Here is a 19076-nt window from a genome sequence, read left to right as displayed (position 1 = left end):
AGGGAAGAGATCCCTCCCCATCTCAGCCTTCAGTTAGTGCCCCTTTATCCTGAGGCTGTGCCCTCTGGCCCTAGACCCTCCCATGAGGGGACCACCCTCTCAGCATTGACCCTGTCAAGCCCCTTACAGAATCCAAGATGTTTCCATGGGATCACCTCTCATTCTTCTCTACTCCAGGGAGTAGAGTCCCAACTGATTAACCCTTGCTCATGAGACAATCCCTCCATCCCAGGGACCATCCTAGTGATCCTTCCCTCAACTGCTTCCAATGAAATGATATATTTCCTTAAATAAGGGACCAAACCTACTCACAGTGCCCCAGGTTTGGTCTCCCCAGCCCCTTGTACAGTTACAGTAAGACTTCCCTACTCTCATACCCCAACCCTCTTGAAGTAAGGCCCTTCCTGATCACCTACTGTCCTTGTGTGCTTGCTTTCTGTGTGTTGTGTACAAGTCCCCACCCCCCACTCCTGAGTCCCTTTGTGTTGCAACTTTCTGCAGTCTTTCTCCATTTGAATGATAATCTGTTCTTCTGTTCTTCATCCCAAAACAAACAGCTTCACCTTCTCAAACATTATACTTCATTTACTCATTCACTGAACCCAGCAGAATCTCTCGGTAAACGGTTTGGATCCCCCTCACAACCTGCCTTTCCATTTATTTTTGTGTTGTCTGCAAAATTCCCCACAGACACTCATTTCCTTCCTCCGAGTCAGTAATATTTATTGGAAACAATTGTGAACTGTTCTCACACCCACACCCCCACACGCCTGCATGTGCACACACAATTTGCCCACTCTGACAGATCCTGACTTTGTTTAGCCTCCAGGCTCCACTGACAAATCCGGTGCCTCACTGTCGGAAAGGAAGTGGCCTTGTGCTACCGATGGCTCACATTCCAGGATTTTTGACAGAGTCAAATATCCATAAAAGGACACCTTTGTGACCAACACAATCTCGTTCCCATAATCCCGGCGAATCGTTCTGTTTCAAATATTTTGGAAATTCCCTTTTGAAAGTTGCTGTTGCGTCTGCTCCCATATCCTTTTCAGTTCTAGATCACATCAGAAACAACTCTCATCTTCACTTCTGTCCTTTGGCCAATTCACATCAAGGTATAATCCAGCAACTGGAAAGATTGATTATTTTAGTACTGCTGAGGGAGGCCGCACTGTCAGAGGGTCAGTGCTGAGGGAGTGCCGCACTGTCCAAGGGTCAGTGCTGAGGGCGTGCCGCACTGTCAGGGAGTCAGTGCTGAGGGAGTGCCGCACTGTCAGAGAGTCAGTGCTGAGGGAGCGTCGCACTGTCAGAGGGTCAGTGCTGAGGGAGTGCCGCACTGTCAGAGGGTCAGTGCTGAGGGAGCGGCACACTGTCAGAGGGTCAGTGCTGAGGGAGTGCCGCACTGTCAGGGAGTCAGTGCTGAGGGAGTGTCAGAGAGTCAGTGCTGAGGGAGCGGCGCACTGTCGAGAGGGTCAGCGCTGAGGGAGTGCCGCACTGTCGGAGGGTCAGTGCTGAGGGAGCGCCGCACTGTCAGAGAGTCAGTGCTGAGGGAGTGCCGCACTGTCGGAGGGTCAGTGCTGAGGGAGCGCCGCACTGTCGGAGGGTCAGTGCTGAGGGAATGGGCACTGTCGGAGGGTCAGTGCTGAGGGAGCGCCGCACTGTCGGAGGGTCAGTGCTGAGGGAATGGGCACTGTCGGAGGGTCAGTGCTGAGGGAGCGCCGCACTGTCGAAGGGTCAGTGCTGAGGGAGCGTTGCACTGTCGGAGGGTCAGTGCTGAGGGAGCGCCGCACTGTCAGAGGGTCAGTGCTGAGGGAGTGCCGCACTGTCAGAGGGTCAGTGCTGAGGGAGCGCCGCACTGTCGAAGGGTCAGTGCTGAGGGAGCGCCGCACTGTCGGAGGGTCAGTGCTGAGGGAGTGCTGCACTGTCAGAAGGTCAGTGCTGAGGGAGTGCCGCATGTTGGAGGGTCAGAGCTGAGGGAATGGGCACTGTCAGAAGGTCAGTGCTGAGGGAGTGCCGCATGTCGGAGGGTCAGTGCTGAGGGAGCGCCGCACTGTCGGAGGGTCAGTGCTGAGGGAGTGTTGCTCTGTCAGAAGGTCAGTGCTGAGGGAGTGCCGCATGTTGGAGGGTCAGTGCTGAGGGAGCGCCGCACTATCGGAGGGTCAGTGCTGAGGGAGTACCGCACTGTCGGAGGGTCAGTGCTGAGGGAGCGCCGCACTGTCAGAGGGTCAGTGTTGAGGGAGTGCCACACTGTCGGAGAGTGATGATGGTCTCTGTATTGAGGGTTGCTGGATTTGATCAGCCTGGGACTGAAAGTGTTAAATTCTGAGGACAGTTTGCGCAAATGAGGCTTGTACACTCGTGTGGAGATGATTAAAAGGTGATCTAATGGAAATGTTTGAGACAATTAAAGGATTTGATGAAACATTGGCAAATAGAGAAATCATTACCTTCTGTGGAGGCAGGGCAGTCTGGAACAAAGAAACAAATTTGGTAATTTGATGCAGGCTGGTTAGGGGGGAGTCAGAAAACAGTTTCTTGGCGCACTGGCGCGTGGTGATTTCCAAAACTCCCCCTCCTCTCTGGCTCTCCCAAGAAAGAGCCTTCGGGATTGGGAAGGACTAAGAGAGAACTTCAGAGAACGAGATGATTGCAAGCTGTTGTTTGAGGGAGTTAAGGGAGGTCGAACCAAGGCATAATATTGGAGTTAAAGCACAGTTCAGGCATGGTCTCATTGAATTGTGGATAGGCTCAAGGAACCGAATCATATCATCCCCACAGTTGGATGCAGGCCATTCAGGCCATCGAGTCCACACCTACCTCACCCCTACCCCCACAGAAGAGCATCCCTCGCAGACCCACACCTCCCTGTAACCCTGCATTTTCCATGGCCAATCCACCCTAACCTGCACAGAGTCATAGAGATGTACAGCACGGAAACAGACCCTTCGGTCCAACCCGTCCATGCCGACCAGATATCCCAACCCAATCTAGTCCCACCTGCCAGCACCCGGCCCACATCCCTCCAAACCCTTCCAATTGATATACCCATCTAAACGCCCTCATGGGTGGCACGGTGTGGCACAGTGGTTAGCACTGCTGCCTCACAGCGCCAGAGACATGGGTTCAATTCCAGCCTCGGGCAACTGTCTGTGTGGAGTTTGCACATTCTCCCCGTGTCTGCGTGGGTTTCCTCTGAGTGCTCTGGTTTCCTCCCATAGTCCAAAGAGTCCAGGTTAGGGTGAATTGGCCATGCTAAATTGCCCATAGTGTCAGGTGAAGGGGTAAATGTAGGGGAATGTGTCTGGGTGAGCTGCTCTTCAGAGGGTCAGTATGGACTTGTTGGGCCAAAGGGCCTGTTTCCACACTGTAAGTAATCTAATCTAAACGTTGCAATTGTACCAGCCTCCACCACTTCCTCTGGCAGCTCATTCCATAAACGTACCACCCTCTGAGTGAAAAAGTTGTCCCTCAGGTCTCTTTCATATCTTTCCCCTCTCACCCTAAACCTATGCCGTCTAGTTCTGGACACCCCGACCCCAGGGAAAAGAGTTTGTCTATTTATCCTATCCATGTCCCTCATAATTTTGTAAACCTCTATAAGGTCACTCCTCAGCCTGTGACATTCCAGGGAAAACAGCCCCAGCCTATCCAGCCTCTCCCTGTAGCTCAAATCCTCCAACCCTGGCAACATCCTTGTAAATCTTTTCTGAACCTTTTCAAGTTTCACAACATCTTTCCATCTTTGGACTGTGGGAGGAAAGCGGAGGAAACACTCACAGACACGGGGAGAATGTGCAAACTCCAAACATTGGAATTGACCGAGGGGGGAGTTGAACCCAGGTCCCTAGCACTGAGAGGCAGCAGTGCTAACCACTGAGCCACCGCGCCGACCTAATGTTTGTCACAGAGAGGGTGGAGTGAGGGCTGTCATTGTTCTGTAATCACAGGGCTTGTGAAACCAGCCATTAATCTCCCAATAATTACTTTACGGTTTACACTGTTCTGTCTGCTCTGGTTAAGCTCCCCTGTAATTGTCACACAATCCATAACGATGAATGTCACGGGAGACCTGGATGATTCCTCTTATGGGTGTGTGTATGATTCACAGGGGTAGGGAGGACTGCATTGACAGAAACCAGTGCCACATTGTCGAAGGGATTTGAGAGATGGCTACGGTGAAGTTGCCAACTCTGTGTCTTTCAAAATAAACAATTCCTTTAGCTGCTGGTAAACAATCTCTGTCCAGCTCAAAACAGCAGGAGATTTGCACGATCCATCACTGAGCTCAACTGTTTGTGACGACAGTTTCATTGTACCCTTGTTAACTCTGACACATCCCCTGCCAAACACTGAAGCTACAATAGATTCAATTGTTGGCTCTATCTGACAGACCGGCCAACTCTTCTGCCCACTCCTCAGTTCAGGAATTTTGAAAGTGCTTACCACATCTGTTCAAATTCCAAATGCTATTTCAATATGTGTTTGTGTGTGTGTGTGGGCTCTGAGTCGGACAGCTAGTACTGAGGGAGGCCGCACTGTCAGAGGGTCAGTGCTGAGGGAGGGCCGCACTGTCAGAGGGTCAGTGCTGAGGGAGTGCCGCACTGTCGGAGGGTCAGTGCTGAGGGAGCGGGGCACTGTCGGAGGGTCAGTGCTGAGGGAGCGGGGCACTGTCGGAGGGTCATTGCTGAGGGAGTGGGCACTGTCGGAGGGTCAGTGCTGAGGGAGTGGGCACTGTCGGAGGGTCAGTGCTGAGGGAGTGCCGCACTGTCGGAGGGTCATTGCTGAGGGAGCGCCGCACTGTCGGAGGGTCAGTGCTGAGGGAGTGCCGCACTGTCGGAGGGTCATTGCTGAGGGAGCGCCGCACTGTCGGAGGGTCAGTGCTGAGGGAGCGCCGCACTGTCGGAGGGTCAGTGCTGAGGGGTTGCCGCACTGTTAGAGGTGCCATCTTGAAGTTGGAGTGTTGTTTGCCTTGGGAACACTGCTCCAGCACATGGTCAGTTGGTGAAACACTCACAGCTGTCGTAAATGGCTTTCTTTGGCCAATAAAAGATGTGGGGACATCAAGGAAAGGGACAGACAGGATCATAAATCAACTACAATCCTCTTGAGTAGCATGCTCGATGGACTGAATAGATCCAACTCTGTCTTGCCCAATAGCATTTCTTTACTTTCTCTGTCTGCCTTCTTGCCTCATAAACCAAACTGCCTTCATTTACAAACCTACCAGCTTTTCATGGGCCAACTGTTTTTAAGATAAGATATTCTGGGAACACTGAGGTGGAAGTTATTCTGAGATGATTCAAACTCATTGCTTCCGCTGTTCTGATCTCCCTTTCTGCCAGACAAATAAATTCCCAACTGTTTAAATGTCAGTTATGCTCAGCCTCAAACGTGACAGGATGTGAAAAACTAAAGTGACGTTTTTTGTGTTGGTAATTTTAGTCCCATCGTGAGTCCAGAAACAGAGGATACCTTGGCCATCGCTGAGGTATTTGCCTGGGGACAGGTCTCTCTCAGCTTGAATATCCCTCCTGCCTACATCCCCACACACAACCAGTGGGAGCCAGTGAAATAACGAGAGAATCTTTTGACCTTTTCCGACAAAGTGGCTGATTGAAGCTTCCCAAAGTCCTTGATAAGGTCAGTTCAGCAGAAATGGGTGGGTCTAAAGGAGCCACCAATAAAAAGCAATTATCAATGAATCCAGTGGGGAACTGAGGAGGCTGTAGGACTCATTCCCACTGGGAGAGCTCAAGGTGATTAGTTTAAGGAGAAGCTGGATATACACCAGAGGGATGAAAAACGCAGAAACAGACCCTTCTGTCCAACTCATCCAAGCCAACCAGATATCCCAACATAATTTAGTCCAATTGCCAGCACCCGGCCCATATCCCTCCAAACCCTTCCTATTCATATACCCATCCAAATGCCTTTTAAATGTTGCAATTGTACCAGCCTCCACCTCTTCCTCTGGCAGCTCATTCCATACACATATCACCCTCTGTGTGAAAAAAGTTGCCCCTTAGGTCCCTTTTATATCTTTCCCCTCTCACCCTAAACCTATGCCCTCTAGGTCTGGACTCCCCCACCCCAGGGAAAAGACTTTGTCTCTTTATCCTATCCATGCCCCTCATGTTTTTAGAAACCTCTGTAAGGTTTACCTCAGCTTCTGATGCTCCAGGGAAAACAGCCCCAGCCTGTTCAGCCTCCCCCTATAGATCAAATCCTCCAACCCTGCCAACATCTTTGTAAATCTTTTCTGAACTGTTTCAAGTTTCACAACATCTTTCCGATAGGAGGAAAATAACTTTTGCAGCATGTGGTCATCACTGGCTGGGCCCAGCATTTATTACCCGTCCCTAGTTGCCCCTTGAGAAGGTGGGGGTGAGCTGCCTTCTTGAAGCGCATGTGCTGTGGGTTGACCCACAATGCCCTTAGGGAGGGAATTCCAGGATTCTGACCCAGCCACACTGAAGGAACGGTGATATATTTCCAAGTCAGGATGGTGAGGGGCTTGGAGGGGAACTTGCAGGGGGTGGTGTTCCCATGTATCTGCTGCCCTTGTGCTTCTAGATGGAAGTGGTCATGGGTTTGGAAGGTGCTGTCTGAGGATCTTGGGTAAACTTTGAATAGCAGCAAGATATTGTGATAGGGTTGAGATGCAATGGAATGGGAGAAGGTTGGGGCACCAGTATGGACTGTTTGGGCCGAATGGCAGGTTTCAATGCTGTATATCCCCATGTACGTTCTCCGACTGTCACTCTGGCTAGTATTGACCAATTCAGAAAGGGATCTTGGAATCTCTTGGTTCGAGATCCTAATGGACATGCTGAGGGATGTCCTGGCACCGTTTTAGTGAAGTCATCCTGAGTTCAGCAACCAAGCTGCTGGGATTCTCAACCAGTGTCTTGTCTTCCTAACTGGTGTCCCATGATTCAGTTTTGACCTTTTAACCTCGAGGTCACAATTCTCCAGATTTCTGCATGAGTGAGTGAGTGAGCTGTTAAGTTAGCATTAGTCATCTTTGAGTTGGTTTTGTTGTCACATGTACCTCAGTACAGTGAAACGTTTTGTTTTGCATGTAGTTTGGTCCGATCATGCTGTGCAAATATCACAGGGTGATTTAACCAAGCAAGGAATACAATGTCGGTGCTGCAGAGAGAGTACGCAGAAAGTGAGATCAACGTTTGATTGGAAATTTGAGAGGTCCATTCAGAAGGTTAATAACAGCCATGGAGGATGCGTTTTCTGGGTCTCTGCATCAGGTCTGTCTTCAGCTTCTGGGGTCCTGAGCTCTGGGATTCCTGACCTAAATCTTTCCATCTCGCCATCTCCTCCTTGAAAATGCTCCCTCAAATCCTTCTCTTCCACCAAACTCCTGATCATGTGCCTTATGTAGCTCATTGTCAACGTTAGTTTTAATAGCTCCTCGTGGGGTTTACTACATTCTAGGTGCTATATAAATGCCATTTGAAAGGGTTCAGAAAATGGATGTTGCCAGGTTTGGAAGGTTTGAACTACAAGGAGAGGCTCAATTGGCTGGGGCTGTTTTCCCTGGTGCGTTGGAGGCTGAAGGGGTGAGCTTTGTTTATAAAATCATGAGGGGTGTGGATAGGAGCCCTCATTCCTAATGAGGGGCTTTTGCCCGAAACATTGATTTTCCTGCTACTCGGAGGCTGCCTGACCACTCTAATCTTGACTTTTCCCTGGGTTGGGGGAGTTCAGAACTAGAGGGCATATGTTTCGGGTGAGAGGGGAAAAGATTTAAAAGGGACCTGAGGGGCAATTGTTTCACTCAGAGGGTGGTACGTGTATGGAATAAGCTGCCAGAGGAAGTGGTGGAGGCTGGTACAATTGCAACATTTAAAAGGCATCTGGATGGGTATGTGAATAGGAAGGGTTTGGAGGGATATGGACGAAGTGCTGGTAAATGGGATCAGATTGGGTTAGGATATCTGGTTAGCACGGACAAGATGGACCGAAGGGTCTGTGTCCATGCTGTACATCTCTGTGAATCTAAACGTTGTGGTTCTCTTTATGTTCAACGAGAAGTCATTCCCACTGCTGCTTTTCCTCTCTTTCCTCATCTTGTGTTTATTCGGGAATATCTGGAAATGTTCAAGATTAAACTAAACTTTTTACTGATCGTAAAGCCAATTCTCCCATCTGTTCCTAATTTATCTCAATTATTTCCACAACATTGTGTTCCTTGGGAAGAACTTAACATTAATGTACTCAATACATTCTAATGTTGGCAAAGAGCAGGATTGGGAATTAGTAACCTAACATAATAGTCATAGCCTATTTAATTGCATTTGCATATGCAGTCATATAAATAAACATAATGGCTCCTAGAGGCTGGGAATCCTGCAGCGAGTAACTCCCCTCCTGACCCCCCAAAGCCTGTCCACCATCTCCAAGGCACAAGTCAGGAGTGTGAGGGAATACTCCCCACTTGCCCTGGATGGGGGCAGCTCCAACAACACTCAAGAAGCTCAACACCATCCAGGACAAAGCAGCCCCCGTTTGGTTGGCACCACATCCACAAACACCCACTCCCTCCTCCACCGACGCTCAGTAGCAGCAGTGTGTACCATCTACAAGATGCACTGCAGAAACTCACCAAAGATCCTCAGACAGCACCTTCCAAACCCACGGCCACTTCCATCGAGAAGGACAAGGGGCAGCAGATACATGGGAACACCACTCCCTGCAAGTTCCCCTCCAAGCCCCTCACCATCCCGACTTGGAAATATATCGATGTTCCTTCAGTGTCGCTGGGACAGAATCCTGGAATTCCCTCCCTAAGGGCATTGTGGGTCAACCCACAGCACATGTACTGCAGCGGTTCAAGAAGACAGCTCACCCCCACCTTCTCAAGGGGCAACTAGGGACAGGGCAATAAATGCTGGGCCCAGCCAGTGACCCCCATATCCCACAAGTGAATTAGAAAAATTCCCCAGGAGTGTAATCAAGATAAGTCATTGGCATTGAGCTCAAGAAAGAGAAATTGAGAGAGATTTAAAGGCGATATACTGTTTCTTCAAGGAGATAAGGAAGACGAAGAGGGATAGGGAGAGAATGTACAGCCATCCGTGGGGATGTGGTGAGAGACCGCCTCAGGGTCACCACAAGGGGGAGACGATGAGAAGATGGTAACATCAGTCCATCCAGGAATTGAACTCACGCTGCATCGCAAAGCAGCTGTCCACCCAACTGAGCTAACCCCCTCCCTTAAACCCAAGGCCAAGTTGCTGACCTTTCCTGACGTCGTCCCGGGACTGTGAGGCAGGAACATCTGAGGGAGCAGCGCGGTGAGGGTGTGTTGGTACAAGGGGTTTGTGGGGAATAGAATGGGTTGGTGACGGCTGGTCCTAATCTCTCCCTCTACCTTGTACAGGAAGAGCAGATGCCTGAAGAGGTGAATATAGATGAATTACTGGAACTTCAGACTGACGGAGAACGGAGAAGCCAATTACAGGTCTGGTCTGTTGATCTGACACTCTCAGGACCTGGGGGTGAGGGGTCTGGATGGTCATTCAATGAGCCTCTAAAACATGGCACTGTTTTTGTCTTCCAGATAATGCTTAGACTGTGCAGGAAAAATACAGATGTAAGTCTTTTCTTTTAAATATCTTTTCTTAACTTATTTCATCTTCCCAGTCCTCAATCACAAGAGAATATTGGTTATAAGAAACAGGAGTAGGCCATTCACCCTTTCAAGTCTGCGCTGTTAGTCATGGCTGGTCTGCATCAACTCATCAGAACATTTAATATTTTGACAATCTACCTCCTTTAAATACTATCATTGATCTAGCCTCCACACCTGTTTGGGTGGAGTATACAGGAGTTGGGAGGTCATGTTGTGGCTGTACAGGATGTTGGTTCAGCCACTGTTGGAATATTGCATGCAATTCTGGTCTCCTTCCTATCGGAAAGATGTTGTGAAACTTGAAAGGGTTCAGAAAAGATTTACAAGGATGTTGCCAGGGTTGGAGGGTCTGAGCTACAGGGAGAGGCTGAACAGGCTGGGGACTGAGGGTTATGCCCCAGGGCTCTCGCTGTTGTGTGAACATACAGTTGGCAAAGCGGGTTTACCCCAATGACATAGCAAGGGAAAAGGTTGAGATTCTGAAAGGTGAATATAGAGAGTTAGGCAGGAATTTAAAAAGGAGGTCCTCGAGAGTAGTAATATCAGGATTACTCCCCATGCTACGAGCTAGTGAGGGCAGGAATAGGAGGATAGAGCAGATGAATGCAGGGCTGAGGAGCTGGTGTATGGGAGAAGGATTCACATTTTTGGATCATTGGAATCGCTTTTGGGGTAGAAGTGACCTGTACAAGAAGAACGGATTGCACCTAAATTGGAAGGGGACTAATATACTGGCAGGGAGATTTGCTCGAGCTGCTCAGGAGGATTAAAACTAGTAAGGTGGGGGGGTGGGACCCAGGGAGATAGTGAGGAAAGAGACCGATCTGAGATGGGTACAGCTGAGAACAGAAGTGAGTCAAACAGTCAGGGCAGGCAGGGACAAGGTAGGACTAATAAATTAAAGTGCATTTATTTCAATGTAAGGGGCCTAACAGAGGAGGCAGATGAACTCAGGGCATGGTTAGGAACATGGGACTGGGATATCATAGCAATTACAGAAACAGGGCTCAGTGATGGGCAGGACTGGCAGCTGAATGTTCCAGGATACAAATGCTACAGGAAGGATAGAAAGGGAGGCAAGAGAGGAGGGGGAGTGGCATTTTTTGATAAGGGATAGCATTACAGCTGTGCTGAGGGAGGATATTCCTGGAAATACATCCAGGGAAGTTATTTCAGTGGAACTGAGAAATAAGAAAGGGATGATCACCTTATTGGAATTGTATTATAAGACTCTCCAATAGTCAGAGGGAAATTGATAAACATTTTTAAGGAGATCTCCGTTATCTATAAGAATAATAGGGTGGTTATGGTAGGGGACTTTAACTTTCCAAATATAGACTGGGACTGCCATAGTGTTAAAGGTTTAGATGGACAGGAATTTGTTAAGCATGTACAAGAAAATATTCTGATTCAGTACGTGGATGTACCTACTAGAGAAGGTGCAAAACTTGACCTACTCTTGGGAAATAAGGCAGGACAGGTGACTGAGGTGTCAGTGGGGGAGCACTTTGGGGCCAGTGACCACAATTCTATTAGATTTAAAATAGGAATGGAAAAGGATAGACCAGATCTAAAAGTTGAAGTTCTAAATTGGAGAAAGGCTAATTTTGACAGTATTAGGCAAGAACTTTCTAAAGCTGATTGGGGACAAATGTTCACAGGTAAAGGAACAGCTGGAAAATGGGAAGCCTTCAGAAATGAGATAACAAGAATCCAGAGAAAGTATATTCCTGTCAGGGTGAAAGGGAAGGCTGGTAGGTATAGGGAATGTTGGATGACTAAAGAAATTGAGGATTTGGTTAAGCAAAAGAAGGAAGCATGTGTCAGGGAGAGACAGAATAGATCAAGTGAATCCTTAGAAGAGTATAAAGGAAATGGGAGTAGACTTAAGAGGGAAATCAGGAGGGCAAAACGGGGACATGAGATAGCATTGGCAAATAGGATTAGGGATGGGAGAATCCAAAGGGTTTTTACAAATACATTAAGGACAAAAGGGTAATAGGGAGAGAATAGGGCCCCTCAAAGATCAGCAAGGCAGCCTTTGTGTGGAGCCGCAGGAGATACTAAACGAGTATTTTGCATCAGTATTTACTGTGGAAAAGGATATGGAAGATATAAACTGTAGGGAAACAGGTGGTGACATCTTGCAAAATGTCCAGATTACAGAGGAGGAAGTGCTGGATATCTTGAAACGGTTAAAGGTGGATAAATCCCCAGGACCTGATCAGGTGTACCTGAGAACTCTGTGGGAAGCTAGAGAAGTGATTGCTGGGCCCCTTGCTGAGATACCTGTATCATCGATTGTCACAGATGAGGTGCCGGAAGACTGGAGGTTGGCAAACGTGGTGCCACTGTTTAAGAAGGGTGGTAAAGACAAGCCAGGGAACTATAGACCGGTGAGCCTGACCTCGGTGTTGGGCAAGTTGTTGGAGGGAATTCTGAGGGACAGGATGTACATGTATTTGGAAAAGCAAGGACTGATTAGGGACAGTCAACATGGCTTTGTGCGTGGGAAATCATGTCTCTCAAACTTGATTGAGTTTTTTTAAGAAGTAACAAAGAGGATTGATGAGAGGAGAGTGGTAGACGTGATCTATATGGACTTCAGTAAGGCGTTCGACAAGGTTCACCATGGGAGACTGATTAGCAAGGTTAGATCTCATGGAATACAGGGAGAACTATCCATTTGGATACAGAACTGGCTCAAAAGTAGAAGACAGAGGGTGGTGGTGGAGGGTTGTTTTTCAGACTGGAGGCCTGTGACCAGTGGAGTGCCACAAGGATCGGTGCTGGGTCCACTACTTTTTGTCATTTACATAAATGATTTGGACGTGAGCATAAGAGGTATAGTTAGTAAGTTTGCAGATGACAGCAAAATTGGAGGTGTAGTGGACAGCGAAGAGAGTTACCTCAGATTACAACAGGCTCTGGACCAGATGGGCCAATGGGCTGAGCAGTGGTAGATGGAGTTTAATTCAGATAAATGTTAGGTGCTACATTTTGGGAAAGCAAATCTTAGCAGGACTTATACACTTAATGGTAAGGTCCTAGGGAGTGTTGCTGAACAAAGAGACCTTGGAGTGCAGGTTCATAGCTCCTTGAAAGTGGAGTCGCAGGTAGATAGGATAGTGAAGAAGGCGTTTGGTATGCTTTCCTTTATTGGTCAGAGCATTGAGTACAGGAGTTGGGAGGTCATGTTGCGGCTGTACAGGACATTGGTTAGGCCACTGTTGGAATATTGCGTGCAATTCTGGTCTCCTTCCTATCGGAAAGATGTTGTGAAACTTGAAAGGGTTCAGAAAAGATTTACAAGGATGTTGCCAGGGTTGGAGGATCTGAGCTACAGGGAGAGGCTGGACAGGCTGGGGCTGTTTTCCCTGGAGCGTCGGAGGCTGAGGGGTGACCTTTATAGAGGTTTATAAAATCATGAGTGACATGGATAGGGTAAATAGGCAAAGCCTTTTCCCTGGAGTGGGGGAGTCCAGAACTAGAGGGCATAGGTTTAGGGTGAGAGGGGAAAGATATAAAAGAGACCTAAGGGGCACTGTTTTCACACAGAGGGTGGTACGTGTGTGGAATGAGCTGCCAGAGGAAGTGGTGGAGGCTGGTACAATTGCAACATTTAAAAGGCATTTGGATGGGTATATGAATAGGAAGGGTTTGGAGAGATATAGGCCGGGTGCTGGCAGGCGGGACTAGATTGGGTTGGGATATCTAGTCGGCATGGACGGGCTGGACCTAGGGTCTGTTTCCGTGCTGTACATCTCTATAACAGAGCTGGCTCGAGGGACCAAATGGCCTCTTAGTTTGTAAATCTTTTTAATAAGTAAATTTGCACCAAAGCATATTCGGGCAGTGATGATTAAGGAAGGGAAAGGGAATGAGCTAGTAACAATCCTCAGCTCAGAGCTGGTTCCTTGCCAAGTGAAGGGTACAGTTAGCTTTGAAGTGTTGCCCTGGGATTGATGTCTGGGAATGTCCCTGTGAAATGGTTTCCCACTTGACCTCGCTTGTTGATGAGCTCTTCATTTGAAGTATGGTGAATAATTGCACTTGACGATGGCTGGATCTTATCGGAGTGAAATTTCAGTGACCTCAGCGAGAAGCATTTCCCTGGAAATGTTCTGGATTCAAAGTGATTGACCAAAGTCAGAGAGTTTCCTGTCCCTCTTTTCAAATCGAAGATCACAAATTAAATAGCAGAGTGGAAACATCACTGTCTGGCAGGGGGTGGGGTTTATGTAGGATTGTAAATGGGATAGTGAAATATTTTTGTTAAACCATGGTGTTAAAGGGCATGGGTCAAAGCCAGTATCATAGAATGCCTAAAGTGCAGATAGACGACATTCAGCCCATCAAGTCTGACCGACTCTCTAAAGAGCATCCTGCCCAGATCCACCCTATCCCTATAACCCTGCGTTTCCCATAGCCAATCCACCTAGCCTACACATCCCTGGGCACTGTGGGACAATTTCCCAAGGCCAAACCACCCTAACCTGCACATCTTTGGATTGTGGGAGGAAACCAGGTTTTATAGATACATACAAAATGAGGAAGGGCATAGATAAAATCGCACCAGGGAGGGTGTTTCCACTGGTGGGTGAAACTGGAACCAGGGGGCATTGCCTCAAAATAAGGGGGACTGAGCTGGGGAGGAACCTCTTCACCCAGAGGGTTGTGAACCTGTGGAATTCCCCGCCCAGGGAAGCAGCTGAGGTTTCCTCACTGAACGTTTTTAAGGCCAAGAGAGATTTTTGAACAGTAAAGGAATGAAGGGTTATGGTGAGGGGGTGGGTAACTGGAGCTGGGTCCATGATAAAGATCAGCCATGATTTTATTGAATGGGGGGAGTGGGCTCAAGGGGCCAGACAGCTCCTGGTTCCTATGGTCGTATCTCGGTTTAACTGCTCCTAGAGTGAATGTACTGAGAGACTGTGTAACTGACTCATGGTGAACATAATGACAAGCTGCACTGACACGGGCTGGCACTCAGCCACATAAGGAGGCTCCAAACAGGTCACAAAGAAGTCTTGGTCAAAATGTTTTCGCGAGTTTGTTAAAGGAAAAGAGGGAAAAAACAACATTCACTTGCTGGTGACAGTAAAACAAGATCAGATCAGCACATGGCAATCACTCGGTTTATGATTTACTCAAAATATTCAGCTGGTTTCCCATGAATTTAAAAAATATATACGTGCTTAAAAGGGATTATCATGTTAAAATTAGAAGCAGGTTGTGATTGTGACACGCAATGCTAAAGAAGGCCAATCAGGGCAGGACTTATACACTTAACGGGAAGATCCTGTGGAGTGTTGCTGAACAAAGAGACCTTGGAGTGCAGGGTCATAGCTCCTTGACAGTGGAGTCCCAGGTAGATAGGATAGTGAAGAAGGCGTTTGGTATGCTTTCCTTTATTGGTCAGTGTATTGAGTACGGAGTTGGGGGGTCATGTTGCGGCTGTACAGGACATTGGTTAGGCCACTGTTGGAATATTGCGTGCAATTCTGGTCTCCTTCCTATCGGAAAGATGTTGTGAAACTTGAAAGGGTGCAGAAAAGATTTACAAGGATGTTGCCACAGTTGGAGGATCTGAGCTACAGGGAGAGGCTGAACAGGCTGGGGCTGTTTACCCTGGAGTGTCAGAGGCTGAGTGGTGACCTTACAGAGACTTACAAAATTATGAGGGGCATGGATAGGATAAATAGACAAAGTCTTTTCTGTGGGGTGAGAAGGTCCAGAACTAGAGGGTTTACAGTGAGAGGAGAAAGATTGAAAAAGGATCTGAGGGGCAACTTTTTCACACTGACGGTGGTGTGCGTATGGAATGAGCTGCCAGAGGAAGTGATGGAAACTGGTACAATTACAGCATTTAAAGGTATCTGGAAGGGTATATGGATAGGAAGGGTTTGGAGAGATATGGGCCAAGTGTTGGCAAATGGGACTAGATTAGGTTAGGATATCTGGTCAGCATGGACCGAATGGTCTGTTTCCATGCTGTACATCTCTATGACTCTAAACGACGTGTGAGAGTTGCTGGGATTGGATTGAGGGAGGACAGCGGTTATTATCCTTTCCACGGATCATGATACGGTTAAACAATTCTGCTGTTTCCTGGTCTCAAAAGATATCTCTTTTGTTGAAGCTAGTTGACATTAAGTTCCCTGAAATTGAACGGAGTCAGTTGTTGACAAAATCGCTCCGGTACAGAAGGATGTTACCCGTGGTCACTCTCCAAATCCAGGAGAGGATTCCAGAGCTAAGGGGCTGGCTAGCAGAGGAAGAGTAATGGAAATCAGGAAATGTTCAGGAGGCCAGAATTGGAGGGATATTGCCTTATTAGGACAAGGGCAGCAGAAACATTGGGAACACCACCCCCTGCAAGTTCCCCTCCGAGCCCCTCACCATCCTGACTGGGAAATATATCGCCCTTCCTTCAGTGTCGCTGGGTCAGATTCCTGGAATTCCCTCCCTCAGGGCATTGTGGGTCAACCCACAGCACATGGACTGCAGCGGTTCAAGAAGGCAGCTCACCCCAACCTTCTCAAGGGGGCAACTAGGGACGGGCAATAAATACTGGGCCCAGCTAGTGACACCCACATCCCATAAGTGAATTAAAAAAAACTTGGAGTCTTTCCTGCGGATTTTGAATAAGAATAGACTTCTCGGCTTTTAGTCCTGATGGTTTCATCATCATGAGATCAAAACAACGTCACTCCACACAACCTTGTCTGTAAATGTTGGGTGTTAACTTCCTCCTGGCTTAGTGCAGGGGCCCCTGGCCTAGTGTGACCAGCCAGGGGTCCTACAGCCATTTACTCATTCCTTTCCTGATGGGAAATCATTTTGTGAGAGGGTCTAGAATTAGGAGGCCCAGCCTAAAATTAAAGGCTCTCCGATTAAAGGCGGAGTTGAGTAGGAATATTTTTCCTTAGGGCCACGGGTCTGTGGAAACTCTGTTCACAGGCTGGTTCGGTGAACAACGACTATAGGAACAGGTAGAGGCCATTCAGTCCCTCGAGCCCGCTGCACGATTCAATAGGGTCCCGGCTGATCCAAGATTCCCCACGTCCACTTTCTTGTATTTCCATGTAACCCTCGATTCCCCGACTGATCAAGGATCTCTCGATCTCAGCCTTAAATATACACACGGGCTCTGCCCCCACAGCTCTCTGGAGCCAGGAGTTCCAAAGACTCTCACCCCTCAGCAAGGAGAAATTCCTCCCCATCTCAGTCTGAAATTGGAGCCCCTTTATTCTGAGACTGTGCCCTCTGGCCCTAGTCCCTCCCGTGAGGGGGACCACCCTCTCAGTATTGACCCTGTCAGGCCCCTTACAGAATCCAAGATGTTTCAATGAGGTCACCTCTCATTCTTTTCAACTCCATGGAGATGAGTCTCATTCTGAATATTTGTAAAGCTGAGATAAGGTTTTGTGTCCTGACTCTTAACTGACACAGCACGGTGGCTCAGTGGTTAGCACTGCTGCCTCACAGTGCCAGGGACCCAGGTTCAATTCCAGCCTCAGGCGACTGTCCGTGTGGAATTTGCACATCCTCCCCGCGTCTGCGTGGGTTTCCTCCGGGTGCTCTGGTTTCCTCCCACAGTCCAAAGATGTGCAGCTTAGGGTGGATTGGAAAATCACCCATAGTGTCCAGGGATGTGCAGACTAGGTGGGTTAGCCATCGGGAATGTCGGGTTGCAGGGTAGTGTGGATCTGGGTGGGATGCTTCTCGGAGGGTTGGTGCGGACTCAATGGGTCGAATGGCCTCTTTCTGCGCTGTAGGGGTTGTATAAAGAGTATATTGGGGTGGTGGGGGGCTAGACGGGAATGTGGAGTTGAGGCTGCGATCAGGACGGATGGGCTGAGTAGCCTTCTCCTCTTCATTCAGTGGACGTTACAGGAGGAAGGGAAATGGTCAAAGAATCTTCATTATTCTCCTGGAGAGCTCTGGTTTGACCCACAACGTTAAAAACATCCCAGAGCTCCTGACAACCAAGGGGTTACTTTCCCGTCACCACGGGAAACAACCAGTTTGTGCACAGCAAGCTCCCACAAATTTATTTTTTTAAAAATGCCGAGACAATCCGATGTTGGCTGAGTCCAGATGTTGACCAGAAGGTTCAATTCCAGCCTCAGGCGACTGTCCGTGTGGAATTTGCACATCCTCCCCGCGTCTGCGTGGGTTTTGAGGTATGTAGAGAAGAGGTGTTGGAAATCCTGGAAAAGGTGAAAATAGATAAGTCCCCTGGGCCTGATGGCATTTATCCTAGGATTCTCTGGGAAGCAAGGGAGGAGATTGCAGAGCCATTGGCCTTGATTTTTATGTCCTCTTTGTCTACAGGAGTAGTCCCAGAAGACTGGAGGATAGCAAATGTGGTTCCCTTGTTCAAAAAGGGGAGTAGGGATAGCCCTAGTAACTATAGGCCGGTGAGTCTCACTTCTGTTGTGGGCAAAGTCTTAGAGAGAATTGTAAGGGATAGGATTTATGCACATCTAGATAGGAATAATGTGATCAAGGATAGTCAGCATGGTTTTGTGAAGGGCAAGTCGTGCCTCACAAACCTTATTGAATTCTTTGAAAAGGTGACGAAGGAGGTTGATGAGGGGAGAGCGGTAGATGTGGTATATATGGATTTTAGTAAGGCGTTTGATAAGGTTCCCCATGGTAGGCTACTGCAGAAAATACGGAGATATGGCATTGAGGGTGAGTTGGAGGTTTGGATTAGGAATTGGCTGGATGGAAGAAGACAGAGGGTAGTAGTTGATGGCAAAGTTTCTTCATGGAGTGCCGTCACTAGCGGTGTTCCGCAAGGATCTGTTTTGGGACCATTGCTGTTTGTCATTTTTATAAATGACCTGGAAGAGGGGTTAGAAGGTTGGGTGAGCAAGTTTGCGGATGATACGAAAGTCGGAGGAGTTGTTGACAGTGAGGAAGCATGTGGCAGGTTACAGCAGGATATAGAGAAGCTGCAGAGCTGGGCAGAAAGGTGGCAGATGGAATTCAATGTAGCTAAGTGCGAGGTGATTCACTTTGGGAAGAATAACAAAAAGATGGGGTACTGGGCTAATGGTCGGATACTTGGTAGTGTGGATGAGCAGAGGGATCTTGGTGTCCATGTACACAGATCTCTGAAAGTTGCCACCCAGGTAAATAGTGCGGTGAGGAAGGCATATGGCGTACTGGCTTTTATTGGTAGAGGAATTGAGTTCCGGAGTCCTGAGGTCATGATGCAGTTGTATAAGACTCTGGTACGGCCGCATCTGGAATATTGTGTGCAGTTTTGGTCGCCATACTATAGGAAGGATGTGGAGGCATTGGAACGGGTGCAGAGGAGGTTTACCAGGATGTTGCCTGGTATGGAAGGAAAATCGTATGAGGAAAGACTGAGGCACTTGGGGCTGTTTTCACTAGAGAAAAGAAGGTT

At 48.3% G+C, this 19076-nt stretch overlaps 1 protein-coding gene across 1 annotated transcript in view; it reads left to right on the top strand.

The window, feature by feature from the left end:
* The window catches only part of LOC122542739 (protein phosphatase 1 regulatory subunit 14A-like), a 56294-nt gene that overhangs the window by 33726 nt on the left and 3492 nt on the right, over positions 1-19076 (top strand). Inside the window, exons 2-3 of the mRNA XM_087984119.1 lie at positions 9401-9481; positions 9581-9613. Of these exons, the coding sequence (XP_087840245.1) occupies positions 9401-9481; positions 9581-9613 (114 nt within the window). The remainder of the gene's footprint in view (positions 1-9400; positions 9482-9580; positions 9614-19076) is intronic.

Source organism: Chiloscyllium plagiosum, unplaced genomic scaffold, assembly GCF_037043375.1.
Source record: "Chiloscyllium plagiosum isolate Xiang-an unplaced genomic scaffold, Cpla_swu_hap1 HiC_scaffold_47, whole genome shotgun sequence".
Taxonomy (NCBI): domain Eukaryota; kingdom Metazoa; phylum Chordata; class Chondrichthyes; order Orectolobiformes; family Hemiscylliidae; genus Chiloscyllium; species Chiloscyllium plagiosum.
Note: the sequence above shows the minus strand (reverse complement) of the source record. Positions and strands in the feature narration are given on the sequence as shown.